The 20158-nt window shown below is 53.2% G+C and overlaps 1 protein-coding gene across 2 annotated transcripts in view; it reads right to left on the bottom strand.

Moving 5' to 3' along the window:
• The window catches only part of LMX1A (LIM homeobox transcription factor 1 alpha), a 124619-nt gene that overhangs the window by 21148 nt on the left and 83313 nt on the right, over positions 1–20158 (bottom strand). For both annotated transcript variants that reach the window (XM_066255097.1, XM_066255096.1), the window contains exon 4: positions 19500–19732. In XM_066255097.1, coding sequence (XP_066111194.1) covers positions 19500–19732 — 233 coding nt within the window. The remainder of the gene's footprint in view (positions 1–19499; positions 19733–20158) is intronic.

Below are 20158 nucleotides of genomic sequence, written 5' to 3' on the forward strand. Positions count from 1 at the left end.
GGGCGCCACAGGTGTGGCGATGCCCTCTCTTCCCCAGGTAAGCATCTCCAGACCTGCGTTTCACACCAGCCACACTGAAACCTGAGTCAGCTCCACTCCCCCTCTCCTGTCCTTTCTTATTTCCGCGGAGGCTGTTTGCAGAGTAGCAGGCAGGTATGGAGACGAGGCAGCAACATACCCCGGGAATCAGACTGCAGGTAACAGAAGTCGCTGGGAACAGGTGCTCAGTGTCTAGGAGCAGTCAGCACCATGGCCAGATCCCAGAAGCCACCGATGAAAACTGGAGGCCAGAAAGGACTTGAAAGGGAATTCATTCCGGGGACTGGGAAGAGAACTGGTGGACAGCTGACCATTTTTCCCTGGGGAGCCTCTCTTTGATTTGTTTTATCTGCACCATATACAGACCAAACAATGGAAAAGAAAGGTCCTGCCAACACAGAGAGACAGTTAAAGTCAAAATGACCTCTATAACCTGACCCGGAAATGACCAACCACATACATCTCATCAGTCATAAACTTGCCTTTGATTGCAGAACATGTGACGATTATATGGACCACCAAGAAGGAAAATGTAACCCGTGAAACTTGAATACAATGCTTGACTTATCCCATCAACTGTGAGTCACATCCCAATTCAGGGTGTGTTAAGATGCAACCGATCAAAGTGTCTTAGAATATGAAATACAGTGTCGGCTCTGCTGTGGGACCCTAGCTTCTCGTAGAGCAGGAACACCGGTTAAGGGACGGGTCATTCTAGAAAACTCCCAGGCTTAGGACCTTGGGGAACGGCACCCATCAGCAGAAGTTAGAGATAGCCCTCTGATCATATCTATCATTAGTCACAACTTCTTTCCGTGTTCCCAGTATCTCTTTGACCACATAAAGGACACCACGGAGCCCTCACATGAGGGGGCTGGGGAGAAATGCCTGACACTACACACGCCTCCACCAGAAACCATGATGCGGCCAGGGACTAAGGCACGTAACCTCACTGTCCTCAGCTACGAGGGGAGGGAGCTGTGATGGCTGACGGCTTAGGTCCCTCTCAACTCTGTCGCCTATGTTTTCCAACAAAAGGGGGAAATACTAAAAAAAAAAAAAAACCTGCTGTCCGGTTACAATCACTAAATTGACCAGTGGTTCTCAATCAGGAACGTTCTGTCCCCCAGGGATGTTTGGAAGTGTATGAGGACTCTTTTCTGGCTGTTACAATGACCGGCGGCCACACTGGCATTAAGTGGGTAGAGACCATAGCAAACCGTCTCGCCCACAGTGCTGTGGGGGCTCACACGGAAAAGGGGGGGCTGAGACCCTCTGAGGAGGTATTTATGAAGGTGAACTGAACCCTCTGAGCTTATGCTGTTTCCATCATGTTTTTCTCTCATTCGATTTTGTTACAATGATTTCCTGCAAACAGCTACAAATAGGGAGAAGGGAAGACTGTCACTTGGGCGGCCTCTAAGGAAACCCTTCCCTGTGCTGTCAGCATGGCACCTGAGTCCTCACATTCTCCGTGAACCTGTCAAGCTTCCCTCTCTCTGGTGGTGGGACCAGCCCTCCCCACAAAGTGAGAGCTCCCTGCGTGGGTGGCGCTAAGGGAATCCAATGGGTCTTCTACTGATGTCTCATGGTTCACCAATCATCACGTGAACAGATCTCTTGTCCTCCTCACCTCTGGAACACGCCAGGAGACAGGACAGCATCGGAGAAGCCGCCTGGAGACCTTCTAGGTCAATAACCTCACATTCCAGGTGGAGAGACTGCGACCCAGACAGGTGGGGGAGCCCATCAAGGTCTGGCGTCTCGTCACAATGGCCCCAAGTCCAGGCTTCGGGTGTCCTGGCTCCGAGTCCCGGGCAGCCACCACAGGTGCTGAGAGGACTATGTCCACTCCTAATGAGCAGACCGGTGGACATTTGGGTCTAAAACATCACTGACCCACTGCCAGGGGAATCAGTTCTTTTTCTCCCTCTAAACACTTCGGTGTTTTCTAAGAATAGAGACATTCTTGCATAAATAGTATAATTGCTAAAACTTTCAAAAGCAGCATCAATATACAAAGCAATATTCCCATATTTCTAATTGTCGCTCTGATGTCCTTCATCCGGCTCAAGATCCAACCCAGGAAGCCACACGGTGGCCAGTAGCAAAGGCTCCTGACCACTCCTCTGCCTTCTATGTTCGTGAGCCTTCACGTTTGAAAAAAATACCGGCCAGGGATCTTGCAGCATTTCTACGCATTTGGATGTGTCCAATGTTTCCTTGTTACACATTATAACGAGCACATTTTTGGTAGGAGTCGCAGAGGGGTGTCCCCAGAAAAGGCTGTTCTTGTGAACTCCACACACTAAAAACATCCTTTCCCCAGTTGTTGGTAAAAGGTTTTTTAAAATAAGTCATTCCATCTTCCTAGTTCATTAATTAGAGTTTGTGGACATAATTAGTCACTTTTTATGGTTTTGCTGTTGTTGGTAAGTCCTGAGGGGCACTGTGTTAAACAGAAAGAACTGCTTTAGACACTGCACAGGTGAGAGGCACAGGAGCCTGGGCTGAGGGAGCACGAACTCCAGAAACACTTTCTGAAGGTTGTTTCTTGGGATAAACTTTGGTACCAGCTTATTTCCTGACGAAAGCCTTCCTGATCCTGAAGGAGGGCCGCAAAGGACACGTCCCGCTTAACTGAGAGTCCCAGTTAGTTCGGTTCCCTGAATTCATGTTTGATGCAAAGGACAGGCGCACTTACGCTATCTGAATGATTTTTTTTTCTTCCTTCTTCAACTGATGGAATCGGCATCTGTACCTGTCCTGAAAATTCCCAACAGTAAAGGTGGTAACGTGAGAAGTCCACCCTTCAAGATGCTCTGATTCAAGTCTCTCCCAGCTTTCCCGAACCTTGGGGATCCCACACCTGCCATCACTGGGAATTTGCCCACACAGACCATCTGAATCCCTGGTGGGCAGGGTGTGTCCCGTGCACCTGAGGAAGCAGTCTGCGGAGTGATTTCTCAGACAGGGAGAAGGAAGATCCTCTGTCTGCTGTCTCACTGACTCCAGGGCACATCGTCGGTCAAAGAAAATGAACCGTGTGGGAGGGGGCTCTGGGGGACCTGCCCCCCATGGTCCACGGAGGAGGAAAGCTGGAGGCCTATGCCCAGGCTGGGGCAGCAAATGGCCTCGGAGGAGGGTGTGGAGAGACCTGTGACATTTTGGGAAGAAGGACAGCCCTGCCCTGATCCCTTCCCCCTGGGAGTCGCTGAGTCTGGGCTGAGAGAGCCTGGGCTCATCAAAGAGAAGGAGGCAGTGCTGCTCCTCTGCTCACAGCTCAGAGAAGGACCAGGAAACGCCAGTCCACGGTTCCACCAGCCTGGTGAAGGGGAAGCCAGGTCTCCACGCACCTCCCAGACCCACAGCACAGAGCAGGCTGGCCACCCGGCACTGCCTCACGGCAGGCACGCGTCACTGGAGGTGGAAGGAGTGGCGGAGGGCGGACACTCTTTGTGCTCTGTCCAGGGGACACCGGTCATCTGGTATCCCTGCCTCGTCTGCTTTGGGGGAAGGGCAGACGTCCACCAACACCAGGAGCTTCTCAACATGTAGTTCGCTGTCGACCAAGAAATAAGCACGATGCGGAATAAACCGACGGCCCCAGATCCCCAACCCCGAATGCAGTCGTGGGGAGAGTGCTAGAGCCAATGTCACATTCCCTCTGCCACATCCCACTTCACAAGAGATGGCGTCTGGCGTCCTCTGTCCCTCCTTCAAGAACCCGAATTCCCTCTCCTCGCAGCCCAGCTGTTGGAGAAGCCACACCAGCTGCGGTTCTTCTCGCCACTGTCAGGCGTCGGGACGCACAGCTTCCCCGACCATGGCCAAGGGCACCAGCGAGTCAGGAAAACGTCCTTGGACGCTGCCGCCTCTCATATTCTCGCCGTCCTTACCAGGGGTGGACGGGACGTCAGCAGGGCCAGGACGTCCACGGTGCATGCAGGTGACATCGCATTTTCTTTACTGAGCAGCTATGGTGTACCAGGCACCGTCATAAGCACTTGACATCTGTCACCCTAGACAAGCCTTACTCACAACAACCCATTTTGCAAGTTAGGAAAGGAGAGCTCCAAGACCACCCAAGGTCACCGGCTACCAGACAGAAGGAAGAATTGCTGCCTAAGTCCAAGTATCCAGAACCCCACAATATTTCTTTTTTAAAAAATGGATAAACTAAGTCATTGTCCACTCCTGTCATGACTCATCGGTCCCTACCTTCTCTAAAACCATGCAAACACTCAGCACACACACCCACTCAACATCAATTGATCCACAGACAACAATGTGTTGTTCACCGATCTATTCCAGTGTGTCCAAGTTCATCTGGACAACAGACACCAGCGGCTTTTCATCTTTCCTGTTCCCAGGGTGAGCGATCTGAGGCCAGTCACAGAATTCGGGCTCAACTGTCGTCGGCACGGATGACGTTGGAGGTGATGGTGCTAATGGAGACTTGTAGAATGTGTGCATGTGTGCGCGTGTCTCATGTATAGCATAGAATCAGAATTAAAAGGGATTTCAGAAGCTATTTTCCCAAGCCTTGTCTGAGTCCTACGCCCTCTCGTTTACAGCGTGCTTGGGAGCATGACAAAAATACGTGCAGAGAGGAGTGCCTTAGCCAGACTCTGAGACGGATGGGACAGGGGAGCGGCCCACAATATCAAAGGGTTATTCGAGAATAAAAAATTTTTTAAAAGTTGGGAATCAGTGCAGAACACTTCCAGGCTTACCCGGTGTCTGCATCCACACGTTCCCTGATGGAATCAGACTGACTCATCGCTGTCCCGGGACTGGACTCAGGTCCGTGTCTGTAGACCATGGTCATTAGCAAGTGCAGGTACCTGCTGCTCATGCGTGGGGTCCAGTCATCATGACATGAATCTGACTGGCTCTAGGGGAGGCTCCCATGGGGTCATTCTTTTCAGGGTGACAGCCTCACGGATGTCTGCCCCCCACGCCCAGAGTCTGACGCAGCAGGTCTGAGCGGGGCCTGAGAGTCTGCATTCCTGACAAGTTCCCAGGAGGTGCTGCCAGTCCCGGGCTTGCTTTGAGAACCGGCCCTCTATCTGATGTCTGCTGGTGCATACTCTTCTGTTGGTGGCTTTGCCCAGGGTCCCGCAAGCTCAGAAAACTGCGAAAAACCATCCACTGTCAAACCCTCAGCTCTTCTGCAATTCTCAAACCCACACCTGACCCCCGCCCTTGAAGCCCAGACGGATGTGTCTACCTTCCCACCCAATGTCACATCTGCACGGTCTGCAAACACCTGCAGACTCAATATGGCCCACCTGAATTCCTTACCCACATCCTTTCCTGAACTCTCTTATTGGTTTGTGACATCACCATTCTTATAACCGTGGGGAGACCTCAAAGTCATCCTCGAATTTAACTTCTCTTCCTGTACCTAACGTCATGTGGTTCTAGAATTCATGCGCCCAGTGGCAGGTGCTGGGCCTGTTCTGTTCACCTGGTATCCTCAGCCCTCAGGACGGTGCCCGGCACGGAGTAGGGAGACACTTGGCACTGAAGGAATGAGTTTTGTGAGACCTCTCTGGGTTCCAGCCTCCACTTTGCACCTGAAATTCCACAAGAGCCTCCTGCCCAGCTCCCCCCCCATGTGCCCCAACTCTGGCCCATCCTTCCTCTTTCTCTGTTGAGAGGGACAGATTGAGTGACGTCACAGCTGCGTCATGCAAACTTCTGACCGGACATCCCATAATCATCAGAACATACCCCAGTAAGGTCACCCTGAACCCTTCACGTCCAAGCGTCAATGTTACCTCTTACAGGCGCCAGGATGCCTGTGCCCTGGGGAGGGGGGGCATACATCTCAGCCGAGAAGCACACTGCCCCCCCGTGCCCACGGCAACCTGGCTTCTGCCAACCTGTCCACCAGGAAGCTGCCTCCTCCCTCTTTACAACATCCCTTCCGCCATCTGAAATGACCGATCTCTCCAGATTCAGCCACAATGTCACATCTGCGGGGAAGCATTTTCCAAATGACTCCCCCTTCTCCCCTCTGCCCCCTACAAAAGGGGAATGACGGAGCCCGCCTCCACCGTCTGAGCGCTCTCCTCCCTGTGATACCGCGTGTGTATTATATTTTACTGTCGTGACTTTGTTCCAGGAGTTTCTCATTCGCTCGGGGACCTGTGTGCTTACAACAACGCGAGTGATGTCCCTTTCCCTTGTGCTCCTGCGTCTCCAAGCCAGCCTCTGACAGATAGGCAGGCCCCTCGAAATGTTTGCTCAACTGGCCTCAATTTAATTTAGCGAGCATCGCTCAGAGAGTAAGGGATAAACACACAGCCTCGGACTTAGGGAGACAGACTCTCTGAAGTCTCCCCCCACCCTCCCTCCAAGGCCAAACTGAAAACTTGAAGTAATTACTGGGGGTAGGGGTGGGGGTGGGGGGGAGTCGATCTTTCCTGAAAGAAGGGAAGCCATTTGCATCTGAATGATCCGTGTGAGGATTTTCTGCATGTTGATGTTTCTGGAATTTTTCAGATAATGGCTTCAATTCTTTGATTCTTTCAGGGTGTGGAGAGTAGGCCACAAAGTTAATCTATCCATCCATCCACCCACCCACCCCCGCCAGCCCCACTGGAAACCAGGCAACTTTCCACCGGCTCCGAAGAGAAGGATTCCATAGAAACCGAGTGTTGTCACAGGCCACGCTACGGAGTGTGAAGGGCCTGTTGGTGCTGGGCTCCACTCTGCGAGAATGCCAGGGGTATGAGGCTGTTTTCCTGCGATTTCAATCACCTCTCCCCCGCCTGCCACTTAGTGACGTCCTCAGGTGTCTCAGGCTTGGGGCACGAAGGAGAGTCAGGGCACGGCGTGCGCCACGAGTCCGAGTCCGAGGAGCAGAACCCCCACCGGGACGCAGGGGCACAGAGACCCAGAAGAGCAGGGTTCAGGTGGCAGGTTGGTGCGGCTGCCCCTTTCTGAGTGCATGCAGTGGTGGAGGCGTGAGGAAGAGGAGAAAGGTAATCTCAGTGCACACACACACACTCACACACGCACACACTCACACACACACTCACACACGCACATACTCACACACACATGCACACACTCACACACACACACTCACACACACACACACACTCAGCACCTGCTTTCAGAAAGCCCCCCTCTTCACACCCCGGCCCCGAGGAGCAGCTCCCCCAGAAGCCAGAGGGCGGATTTATGTGGCATTACTTTAATTAACTCTGCAGCCGGCACAAGGGACACAAGGTGGACCCTAATCCCGCTGCTTGACGTCACTTGGGAACCGACCAGCGAGAGCGAGAGCTGGGGACAGGACGACCCCGCCGCGACCCGGGCCCTGCGCCCGGGGGGAATTAAGGGAAGGAGAAATGTTAGTACACTTTTAATTGGAAACCGAGTCCGTCTTTCAGAGCGGCTTGTTTATTCAGGACCGGCATCAGAACTCGGGGGAGGCTCTCATGGAAGGGACGGCTTTGGAGATTACGGGGAACATATGGCCCCAACGCCCGGCTCTTTATGCGCCGTTTCTCATAAAACTGCCGACCGTGTGTGTTCCTGCCTTCGCCCCCCCCTTCCATTTCTAAAGGCCTTTGAAGAGCGGGCAGAATATGTGGGGGAGGGCACACTCCTTTCCGGCGCTCACCAACCTGTGTGCTTAGTGGCCATCACTGCAGGCGCCCCACACCCACGCCGTGAGCAACCCTGGCACCCAATGGCACACACACCATGGGCATCCCCTGCTTTATGCACTCTTCGCCTGGCCAGGAGGCTCCCCCCGAGACCCAATGGCACGGGGCGGGGAGAGCACTAGCTGAGCCCTGAGATGGAAAACGAGTATGAAAACAAAAAGAAACAGGGCCCAGGACGGCCGAGCTGGGGTGTCATTGGGAGGCAAAGGCAGGAGGGAGTTGCCAAGGTAATGGGAGAGGAAGTCACACTCTTCCTCCAAGGCCAAGAAAAGGAGCTTCCACCTGCCTGGTTGGGGCCAAGGCCAGTACCTACGGGAAATGGGAACCTGGGTGTCTTGGGACCAAATCACCTTGCACCCTGTCCATCATCAATCCATCGATCATCAATCAATCCTGTCCATCTGCACATCCGTGCAGACTCTGGCTCCCATCACCACCCTGTTTGTCTCCCCCGTCCACGCCCCCCCCCCCCATCAGATTCTCCTTATATCTGGAGCTGCTGCATAAAATACAAAACACACGGTTGAATCTGAATTTCTGATGAGCAAATAACATTTACATTGCATGAGACATATACCAAAAAAGACAAACAAACAAAAAACGAGCATTACTGGTTGAAAATTCCAATTTAACTGGACTTTTATCCAAAAGGGCCAAATCTCACTGCCCTGCTCACTCTAAGGAAAAGCAACCTCTATTTCTTTTTTTTTTTTTCTTTTCTTTTTTTTAATTCCAGAATCTCTGTGGTTCAGCACCAAAGATCTGCAGTTGTGAAAAATAGCTGAAGGAGGGACCCCAACTCTGCCTCCCCCCTGACCCCCGAGCCTGACCGGCTGCGGGAGCCCTGACTGTCCACCCCCGGTGGGACACCAGACCCACCTAAGGAGCTTAAAAAATAATAATAAATACAAGCCCAGGCTGCAGTCCAGAGCCGTTAAATCCTTAAGGCGCATTCCGCAGGAGTCCAAAGTAGTTATAAAAAAAAAAAAAAAAGGGTAAGTAGAGCAAGTTTGCAGGGTGACCCTGAAGAGGAACCTTCATCTGATGGTTGTTTCTCTGTAGGCACAGGGACCAACTGTCTCCCTCCACGAGAATATCAGCCTCACAAGGGTGGAATTCTCACCCAGCGCCTGTCACAGGGCCTGCGACACACACAGTCAGCGCTCAAGAGCAGGCGCTTGCCCTGGCCAGACAGCTCTGTTGGTTAGGGAATCGTCCTGAAGCACAGAGGTGGTTGCTGGTTTGATCCCCGGTCAGGACACATACAGGAGCAGACTGATGTTCCTGTCTCTCTCTCTCCCTCTCTCCCTTCCTCTCTCTGTCTAAAATCAATACAATAAACATTTAAAATATAAAAAAAGATATTTGCTCATTAGTTAAACCTTCTACATGGTTACGTGTCCCCCATGCCCCAGACCCAATCCTTGCATGGACGCAGGCACTCAGCAGACCCCTATGGGCGGGACGGAGGCTGAGTTGGTTCCTACCTCTTTCCTGCGCTTACAGAACCCTAAGAAGGCATATCCGCCCCCTCACCTTCCACGCCAGCGTGGCCCACTGATCCCTGTGAGTGCACACATGCACACGCAACCCCAATCCAGCTCAGAATTGCCAAGAAAGGAAAAAAAAAACAAGCATGCCTCTGGCTCCCGGCGTGCAAACCTGGTCTGGACCACGCAGAATTCAATGGTTCTTAAACGAGCCAGTTTTCCATACACTTCTACAACACAAAATACCCAGTACTCAAAGGAAGCCCTGAGCTGGTCTGCCACCAAAAACCCTAGTAAACTTGGACACCGAGGTTTTCCTAGGACACTGATACCAGGGCCCAGGGCAGTAGGGGAGGTGACTCCTCCTTTGTTTCAGAGAACTGTCCCCAGCATCTTCAGATCCATGATGGACCAACCCCTCAGTTGGAAAGCTTAAAGTTGATGGGCTTGGCTGCAATGTCTGAGCAAAGACAGCAGCGTCTCCCAGACCCCCATCCGCCACCTTGACCACATACATGGTAGTAAAAGGGAGTGTCCGGTCACCGAGCTCAGGGACTGAGAAGCTGAAGTTCACAGGTGGCTCTGTGCAGCCAGAGACTTCACTCCTGACCTTCACCGGTCATCCTGTGAAGTCGTGCCCCGCTGTATGTACCCAGAGAGGACATAAATGCCATCCCCTGTCCTCCCGGAAACACCAGTGTGAGTGCCCTTCTCCTGAGCATGTAGTCGGGACAGACGGCAGAGCACACCGGGCCAGCCACCTGCAGAAGAGCCCGTGAGAAGGAGTTTTGAGATGGACTGATTTACCCCACTGTCGTTATCTATTCACTTAATTACTGAGGGCGGGGGTCGGCGGGGCTGTTCCCGCTCACCTGAACGAGAAAAGGTCCAGCTGTTTCCCCTGCTGCCTTCCCATCAGCCACAGGAGCAAAACAGAAGTCTGCTGGGTGATTGCAAAACAACAACAACAAAGCAAAACAACCCAGGACGGCATGCGGCACGCACCCTGAGAAGTCCTTCCACGTCCACACGCACGTTGTCCCCGGCTCCTCCCGAAGCCTCCTCCTGGCTTCCTTACGGGAGGTGCCCGGGAAAAGCGTGGTGACAGTGATTAATTATCGCAGAGGAGCCGGATGGTGGAGCAGAAGGTGAGCCGGTGGCAGGCTTGAAAGGGGGTGTAAGCTCCGTTCACATCACCTCGTTGCCATTGCTTTAATTACCTGTGAAAAGATTCCTCCTCTGGGGGGGGGGGGATCTCCGAGGTAGGACGTCTTACCGTGCACCTGGAGCACGGCCACGTCCTGCAGGGAAGGGCTGTCAGGGAAACTGGCACAAAATGCCAGGTCTGCTTTAACAGACATGGATGTTTTCATCCACCAGGCAACCCAGCGTGGGGTCTGGAGATGCTGGCGCCGTTTGGATGCTGGCTCTTCCCACACGTCACTGTTGGACATTAAGCAAACCGTCCATTGGTCCATGCCCATCTATCTCCCTGACCTGTAGACTGGGACTAATCCCAACATCGTCTTCCTCAGCAGCTCGATGTGACAGGTTAGCGAGGCTCTGTGCTGAGGAAGTGCTGGAGAACGGTTTGAGACTGGCGCCATCATGGAGAAATCACAGAGGGCCAGGAACTGTCCGTCTGACCAATTTTTCTCCTTGCACAGATCGTGTGCAAGAAGTAGGAATGCAGGCCCTGGCCGGTTGGCTCAGCAGTAGAGCGTCGGCCTAGCGTGCGGAGGACCCAGGTTCGATTCCCGGCCAGGGCACACAGGAGAAAGCGCCCATTTGCTTCTCCACCCCTCTGCCGCGCCTTCCTCTCTGTCTCTCTCTTCCCCTCCTGCAGCCAAGGCTCCATTGGAGCAAAGATGGCCCGGGCGCTGGGGATGGCTCTGTGGCCTCTGCCTCAGGCGCTAGAGTGGCTCTGGTTGCAACATGGCAATGCCCAAGATGGGCAGAGCATCGCTCCCTGGTGGGCAGAGCGTCGCCCCATGGTGGGTGTGCCAGGTGGATCCCGGTCGGGCTCATGTGGGAGTCTGTCTGACTGTCTCTCCCTGTTTCCAGCTTCAGAAAAATGCAAAAAAAAAAAAAAAAAGAAGAAGTAGGAATGCATGCACAGCTCCCACTTGCTGATCATGTGAGCTCTGGGCAATGGCACCCATTGGAAATGACAGTTTTTACCAAAGTTAAGGGTGAGCGAGCCCTTCCCCAAATTAAGTGACCATCACTACACCAGACAAGAGATAACACCTCGTCTGAAACTGCACACGGCCTGTAACATGTCAAACACCAAAGGCGAGACGCTGCCCCATCTCCCAGGGACGGCGAAGGCTGGGTATCAAGTGTCTCGGGTCTATAATTGGTGGCATTAAGGTTCTTAGTCTGGTTTATCCCTGACTGGAGTATCCTGTGTCCCCGTCTCTCCCTTGACCGCAGGAAGACAAAACAAACACACTCGAGAAGACACGGGTTCGGATCAGAAGAGAAGTGCTCAGCCCCGGACGGAGGGCGGCAAATAATGCTAGTCATCAGCTGCCCAGCCGGGATGCTAACAAGAGGCCAAGGTTGGTTTAGAAAACAAACTAAGAGGCAGAGAAGGCTCGAGCTGCCTCTCGCCTCCCTACCTAGAGATATCAGAATGATGAGTCAGAAAACATCCACCAAGTCTTCTATGCTCGTCACCATATGAACACGGGTTCTCCCTTGAGTGCACCCCCAGCAATGGACAACAGTCTCTGTGCCTGCACTCTGGGCAGGGCTCCGCCTGAGGCCCTGGGGCCAAGGCTAGCTCCCGGGTCCTCGGTCTTTTCCTCTGCACCGGACACAGTGGAGAGCACATGCAGCAGACTGAAACGTATTTAGTGCTTGAAACTGGAGGGATTTATACCAATCCCAGAACCTGGGGACAGGTTTGTCCGTCACCGCCTTTTGAAGCAGTCGTTGTTCACACTTCAGGTCTTGACCCATCCAAGGGTTACAAGAAGAATAGAGGATGGGGCTAGGACAAGAATTACACAAATACGTAGAACAGAGGCTGTCCACACGAGGGGGAAGCCGTGAGCAGGTCTGAGGGTTAAGACTCTTATTTCGTGCACAGACACGGAAATGCACATATGAGGTTGTGATAAATAAATAAATCGATAAATACTTGTTACTGAGCTGCAGCTAAAATTTCCCAGGAAATGGTGTAGAGAGGAGTCTTGGGAAACGGTTTTAAGGAAAAATGGAAAATAGCAACTTCAATGTATTTCTTAACAGCTATCATATTTACTGGGATATTTTAATACCTACTCAAGGTTTGTTATTGGCGGTGTTTTAAATGGCTCACACCTTTGCTTCTTAGAGAATAACAAGACCGATGTCCAGGCTGTGTCCATCTTCCCAGTTCCCAGCCCCTCATCTCGGCACGCTTGGGCACTACTGCGCAAGCACACACACACGCGCACACGCGCACGCACGGGGAGGTTGGCATGGGGATGTCTCTCTCAGCGCACTGTGTAGGACTCACTATCCGCCACCCTTCCTTTTCTGCAACCAAAGGCCAGCTCAGAGCACAGAGCCGACACCACCACACCGCACAGGGGTCAGCGAGAAATACCTGCTCAAGGAAAGGCTGGGGAGGTGGCCACCTGGAAGGACATAAAGAGATCATGGCCTCTTACAGAGCAAGGCGCACAGGCCCACTCAGGAAAAGCACTTGCTAACGAGCAACTGTCAGATTCAATGTCCCTCCTGGAGCTGAAGACCAGTCCCGCAGGGGAGGCGTGTAACCCACTCCCAGAGTGATCCATTCGGAGATGGGTGGCGTACCGCCACCAGCCTCGGACCAAGCCAGAGGCATGGGAGAACCCACACACACACACCGGGATTACTCCGCTCCAGAAAACATGCTGTTTGGGAATGAGAGGACACTTGAGCAGTCAAGAGCTGGAACCAAAACCGTCCTAAGCCTCCATTTCCTAGTCTCCAAGAGAATGGTGGCCAAGTTTGACACGTCTTCCCCATTCTTGCTTGGAATTTCTGTTCAGAAGTGGCTACAGGGCCTGTTTCCTCTGGGTCTTCCATTCTGACATTTCGGGATATGACACCAGCTACGTCTGAGAGATGGAGACCATGCCTGGGACACACAGGCGTGAATCCGCCCACCTTCGGTTCAGGGACCTTAGCCATCCAAAAGGACAGGCTGTTGTCCTAACTACCCTGAGATGCCCTCAGATCAGCTGGCCAGAAACAGCTAAAAAAAGAAGAGCGAAGATGGAAGATGAGATGTTTTTGAAGGGATGGCCGTTTGGTGACAGGAGCTCATGAGTCATGGATCCCCAGGCGTGCCGGAGTCCCGGCACCAGCTGATAAAAATGACACCTGCCATTTACTGGGCATCAACCAAGCTTCAGGCCCTTGGACAGTCCCTCTGCGTGCTCTTACAGACACCCGCAAAGGAAGAAGTTTTAACTCGCTCTTGACTGAGGAGGGAGCACAGTTCTGGATAGGGGACGCGATGGTTCCAAGGTTGCAGGTTGCGAGTGAGCGCAGGGCAGCCCCCGAACTCAGACCTGTCTAACCGCAGATCCCGAGCCCTCTGCGTGGCCACACGCGTTCAAGACCCCCCTACACCCTTCCTGCTGCCTGCTCCCTTTTATGTCTTGCATTTTTAAATTCTTTGACGAAGAACTGACAAGATAATCCCCGCGGGACAGCCAGGCATTTTTCCAGGACATGTGAGGTCACTGCTGCCTCTCTAGCCTAATTTATTGGAGAGCAAAGAGGAACTCCAAGACAGGCTGAAAGGAAAGCTTTCTGTAACGAATACAGAAGAAGAAAAGTCAGGTCTGGGATTGTAGAAGGAAATGAAAACCAGGGTCCAAATACCAGGGGTGATGAGGCTGACTCCGAGGAGAAGGAGAGAGAGAGAGGGAGGATACCGCAAAGCCAGCGACAGGGGAGCCACCAGGACCCTCCAAGGCAGCAACTACGCCCACCCTAAGGAAAATCAAGTGGGCAGAGGGCTGACACGCTCCACTATGGGGAAGGTACCTCCATGCCAGCTCTAGTAGGAAGTCACCCTGCGCACTGGTGCCATGGTGCTCGGGAACTCCGGGGCTAACGTGCGCAGGGCAAAGTTAATTTACACATGCGACAGCACACATCACCAAGCACCTGTGGCATGCCAGGCCCTCCGTGCGCCAGCACCAGGCAAAACACAGGCCCTGAGGACAGAAGTGGCCTCCCAGGACACCCAGACCGTCTCCCCAATAATCAGAGGTCCGGGATCTGCTGTGTTCATCCAACCAGAAAGCCTCCTTATGATGGGAACTTCGTGACCCCTCGTGAGTCATGAAGGAAGAAGGCTTTCGCGGGGAAGTCCCTCCTACAAAAGCAGAGCTTCAGACAGAGCCCGGCATTCCTACCCTGACCCCGAACTCTCAGCAGACAAAGGGAGGGACACCAGGGACCAGCTGCACATGAACTTGGGTCTGACCAAGGAAGAGCTAGCACACCAAGAGGGTGTGATGGTTTGAGCCTTGCGGACAGCAACAGGCAAGGAACGGAGCGCGGGCGTGACCTAATGCACGGCCTCCACTTCACGCAAGGAAACCTTAAAATGGCAGACAAACCAACCCTCAAATAAACCAGCAAAGTGCGTTTGATCCCCTGGTTGGACATGGTTAAGGGGGGGGGGGATAAAAAGATATTGTGGGAGGGAGAGACAGATAATAAAATTTCTGACTCGAGGCCCTGGCCGGTTGGCTCAGCGGTAGAGCGTCGGCCTGGCGTGCAGGGGACCTGGGTTCGATTCCCGGCCAGGGCACATAGGAGAAGCGCCCATTTGCTTCTCCACTCCCCACCCCCTCCTTCCTCTCTGTCTCTCTCTTCCCTCCTGCAGCCAAGGCTCCATTGGAGCAAAGATGGCCCAGGCGCTGGGGATGGCTCCTTGGCCTCTGCCCCAGGCACTAGAGTGGCTCTGGTCGCAACACAGCGATGCCCCGGAGGGGCAGAGCATCGCCCCCTGGTGGGCAGAGCATTGCCCCTGGTGGGCATGCCGGGTGGATCCTGGTCGGGCGCATGCAGGAGTCTGTCTGACTGTCTCTCCCCGTTTCCAGCTTCAGAAAAATACAAAAAAAAAAAAATTTCTGACTCGACATTCCTGATGATTCCAAAATAAAAGGGAGAGAGAAAGGCCATTTCACGTAAACATAACATAAAACAAAATGCAAGGTGGGACTCCTGATGGGACCCTGAAATGGAGAAAGACAGGAGGAGTGGGAAGTCTCTTGAACTCAAATCACGTCTATCGTTGAGTTAATCATGCTACACTAATTAATGTTCATTTTATGGTTTGCATGATTTTTTGATCCAATTGCACATTTCAATGTAAAACACTAACATTAGGAGGAGCTGGATGGAGGGAACGTGGGAACGTCTGTCTGTAAGTTTAATTTTTATTTCTAAATTGAAGAACGTTTAGGAATTGCTGCACTAGACATTCTCAGATAACCTCTCGATGTTTAAAAAAAATGTGCCGATAAGAAGGGTAGATAATTAAGAAATGACTCCAAGTTCTCACACCAACCTCCAGTTATGGATCAAGAAAGCTACTGAAGTCATGGACTTCATCAATAGATGACAAATAGTGAGAACAGGTGCCAGTTCAGGCCACATATGGAACATTTTAGTCCCTTCTGGGTGGCACATTCTTAAGAGATGGCAGCGTTCGTACAGACAGAGCAAAGAGCCTCTGCTAAGGGGTAGTTGGAAGGACAGGGGAAAGAGAAGACAGAGCCAGTTCGCAGTTCTTTCTCCACTCGATGGGCTGCCACACGCCGGGGAGACTGACTGATGTTGTCAGCTCCTGAAGGCAGAAAAAGTCCAAGGTTGAGGTTACACATGGAGGCAGACAGTGGAGCCCCACGTACCAAGTGGGGACAAGAATGTGAGGGGTCAGGAGCTGCCCAGGGGTGCAGACACTTGGGCAGGGGCTGGATGAGCATTGGTGGGCATTTGGACTGAACAACCTCTAATGTGCCCACAACAAAAGAGCCTGTGCCCATGGCCAGGAGAAGAGCACGGGCATGAGTGTTCCTCAGTCCGTTCCGGGGGCCCAGTAAGCCCAAAGAAAATGATCCGGTTCTGGCAGCAGAGTCTGGTCCTCTGTTTGAGCGGTTTCCCAGAGGTCACTGGCATAGCGGAGACGGGGACGAAGGAAACCTTCTGGCCATACCAGAAGAGAGACCCAGCGGCTGAACATCTCCCGAGCATGGTGCCTCGTAGAGCTGTAAATGTGTCACGTGCTCTTTGTGTAGGGGGGGGCCGTTGGCGTCATAGACCCACAGACTGCAGGACCCCAGGCAGAAGCAGCCCTGGAGGTCACTGTCCTTGTCACCCACCAGCTGTGGTTACAATGCTGATGACAGGCAGGTTCTTATCCCATTGAGGCAGCTAGACTACACCCCTGCTGGACACGGTTCTAACCCACCTTGACCCCCCCCCCCCCGTGCATGGGTCTGCACCCTCAGATGGGACTCTCATAGCCCCATCGCCTTATTTTTACAGAGCTGAGTGCACTGAGTTTCTTGAGCTATTCCTTACTGAACAAGCTCACCCCTCTCCTCCAGAGTCTAGTGTGTCAGGGACCCCATAAAACGCGTCATTTAAAACGAAGCCAAATATCCTAAATCCGCTCCGAGCGGTGCGAAAATAAAATAACAATAATGGAAGTGTGGTCACATATCAGGGATGTTACAGTTCTATTAACACCACATTCCCTTTGGTTCCCGTGGACTTTATGGCCAGCTCAAAGCTCGGGTGAAATTCCATACAAACAGGCGCCCTTCCGTGGAATTAACCATTGAATTACCATTGAATTCTGGAACCCAGGGATTGGACATCCTGACAATGTTCTTTCGGCCGCCCCCCAGCATTCCCTGCCTGGTCTGTGTCATCTACAAATCGAATAAAAGCTACCTCTGTGTTCTCATCCAAGCGACTGATAAAAACATTCAAGATGACAGGCCACTCGATCACTCGCTCCGCACCAATCTGTCAAGCGCCTACACGATGTGGAGCGCTCAGGACAGACACGAGAGGGGACACGTCTTTCCAAACTGTCTGCTCTCTCTGTGAATCCTTCACGTCCAGGGCGGGGGGGGGACGGGGGAGGGTCTTTACTGGAAGATCTCGTTCAACTCATGACGACCTCAGCAATCGCCACCACCACCACCACCCCCCGCGTGGTCATGCTAAGGCGTCATTAAGGGGACACAGGTGTGAAAGGTTACCGCTGCCCTGTCCTCCAGAAGCATGCTCGCTGGCTGGTGATCCGGGCTTCGGCACATGACACATCTTATGATGCAAGACTGGCGAGATTTATACGATTGACAAAATGAGTGGGACAGACACGCTATTTGATTCTGGTTGTGACTCTCATGTCACTTCACTGAGAGCTGCAGAAACGGTGATGGGTTATTTTAGAGTTGAAAAGGACCTCGGGAGTGTTCTAGAACCATCCATCCTCCCCTCCCACCTCGCCAACAGAAGTTTCCACAAGTGGGGTAGGGGGAGGTCTACCACTTGAGTGTTTCTCTTTGTTAGCTCTGATCCTTAGAATGACTTTTTTGAGCCCTGGCTGATGGCTCAGTGGATAGAGCGTCAGCCTAGCATATGGATGTCCCGGGTTCAATTCCCAGTCAGGGCACACAGAAGAAACAACCATCTGCTTCTCCCTCGTTCCCCCTCCTTCCCTCTCACCCTTGCCTCCTTTTACCCTCCCTCAGACAGTGCTTCCATGGGTTTGAGTATTGGCCCCAGGCACTGAGGATAGCCCCGTTAAATAACATCATCCTCAGGCACTTAAAATAGCTCAGTACTTGAGCATTGGCCCCAGACTGGATTGCCAGATGGATCTCAGTCAGGGCACATGTGGGAGTCTGCCTCACTATCTCCCTTCCTCTCACCTTAAAAAAAAAGTGACTTTTTGACATTCCCTGTGTGGAGTCAAACAGCTTTCCTTTACCTTTCTACTGACAGTAACACTCAGTGATTTTGTTAAGTCACTGAATAATTGAATTCTAATTCTATGTTCTGAAATTAGGAAAAAAAAAACATTGGTCTGATTCAACCATTGCAAAGCAACAGTTATGTCTTCATTCCGTCCTTACCTTTCAAACCTCAATATCTGTAATTCCTTCACTGGCAAGCACTCAGACATGGCTACGGAATGACTACGTGAATGAATAAACCAGAAAGCTCCAGTTTGTCAATTTCCACCTCAAAAAGAAATGCCCAGAACTGGAACACATGGTCAGAAGAGGGAACCTGTGGCAACCTCCTTGCTCTGCAAATTCTACCTTGCTTGATGCCGCTTGGGTCCAGCCTGTTTGTCTTTGCACACGAGGCCATGGGACAAGAAAGATGGGGCCTCGGTGTGTATGTCCACGTGAGGAAGGACGGCGTCCCTCCGGGTGTGCGTGTCTTTCTAAAACCATGCTGATGATCCCCACCGCGTCTAGGCCCTTGGGGAGTTCGAAGATTCTGCAATATTCTGGGGAGGAGGCCCGGGTGGGTGGATGCCACAGGGCAAAGCAGGTGTGCCGGCCTTCTCACACCGAGGGGGCGTCGTGGAGCTCAGGCTAGGTGAGGAAACAAGGCTGAGCACGGCCGGACCCCCTTTCTTCCCTCCCTCCAAGAGCAGGGCCTGGGATACCCCCAGGGGGCTCCCTCTTTTGGACTTTGTGTTTGAGCTTTTCAGTTTGTTTTGGCCGTTGTGAAGTGAGTGGGGGTTTAAAATGGGGTACTAGGGTTAGCCATGCCTTGTGTGCGAATGTGTGTGTGTGTGCGTGTGCGCATGCATGTGCGTGTGCATACACGCTTGCTACTCCCAGGGAAAGAACCTGCCCAGGGCATGGACCCTAGAGGGATGCCCACAGAGCAGGCGTGAGCCGCTGTTCCAGCCTGGAGCTGAGCCCAGCAGAGTGCAGGTGGCCTGAGACCGTCAGCCTGGCGCAGCATCACTCCCGTTAACCCAGAGACTGTGGGTGTGGGACTAAGTGCCTAGGCCTGTGTGCCGTGGAACGTGGGGTCGTTTGTTACGCGGCACATGGCGGCCATCCTGGCTCGAGGCTACTCCCAGCTTACGAAGGAAGTTCCCAGCAAGCACAGAGCTGCCCTCCTCAGAGCCAGGCTGCCCTGGTAGCTGGCCCTCTGGGGACAAGGCACGAAAGACCATCACCCCCCGCCCCTGACTCCACTGTCCCACCTGCACCCCCACCCGCCGCGCGGCACTCACCTGAGTCGGACGCTGCCGGGCTCACCAAGCTGAGCAGCTCCCGCTCCTTCTCGTAGTCCCCTTTGCAGAGCAGCTGGCCCTCCTTCAGGACAAACTCGTCCCCCTTCTGGAGCTGCCTCTCACACACACAGCAGCAGAAGCAGGCCAGGTGGTACACGCTCTTCTGTGCCCTCATCACGAACTCGTTGGGTGCAATGGCCTCAAAGCAGCCCCCGCATTTGACAGCAAACAGCCTGGGAGTGGGGACAAAGGAGGGAGGGTCTGTGACAAAGGTCCGGCTGGGGCCCAGGTCTCCCCCTCAAGGCAATGGCAAAAGGAACATCAAGAATTGGGCCAGGCCCTGGCCGGCTGGCTCAGTGGTAGAGCGTCGGCCCAGTGTGTGGAAGTCCTGGGTTCAACTCCTGGCCAGGGCACACAGGAGAAGCGCCCATCTGCTTCTCCACCCCTCCCCCTCTCCTTTCTCTCTGTCTTTCTCTTCCCCTCCCGCAGCCAAGGCTCCATTGGAGCAAAGTTGGTCCAGGCACTGAGGACCGCTCCACGGCCTCTGCCTCAGGTGCTAGAATGGCTCTGGTTGCAACAGAGCGACGCCCCAGAAGGGCAGAGCATCACCCCCTGGTGGGCATGCCTGGTGGATCTCAGTCCGGCACATGCAGGAGTCT

This window comes from Saccopteryx bilineata, chromosome 2, assembly GCF_036850765.1.
Source record: "Saccopteryx bilineata isolate mSacBil1 chromosome 2, mSacBil1_pri_phased_curated, whole genome shotgun sequence".
NCBI classification, from domain to species: Eukaryota; Metazoa; Chordata; class Mammalia; order Chiroptera; family Emballonuridae; genus Saccopteryx; species Saccopteryx bilineata.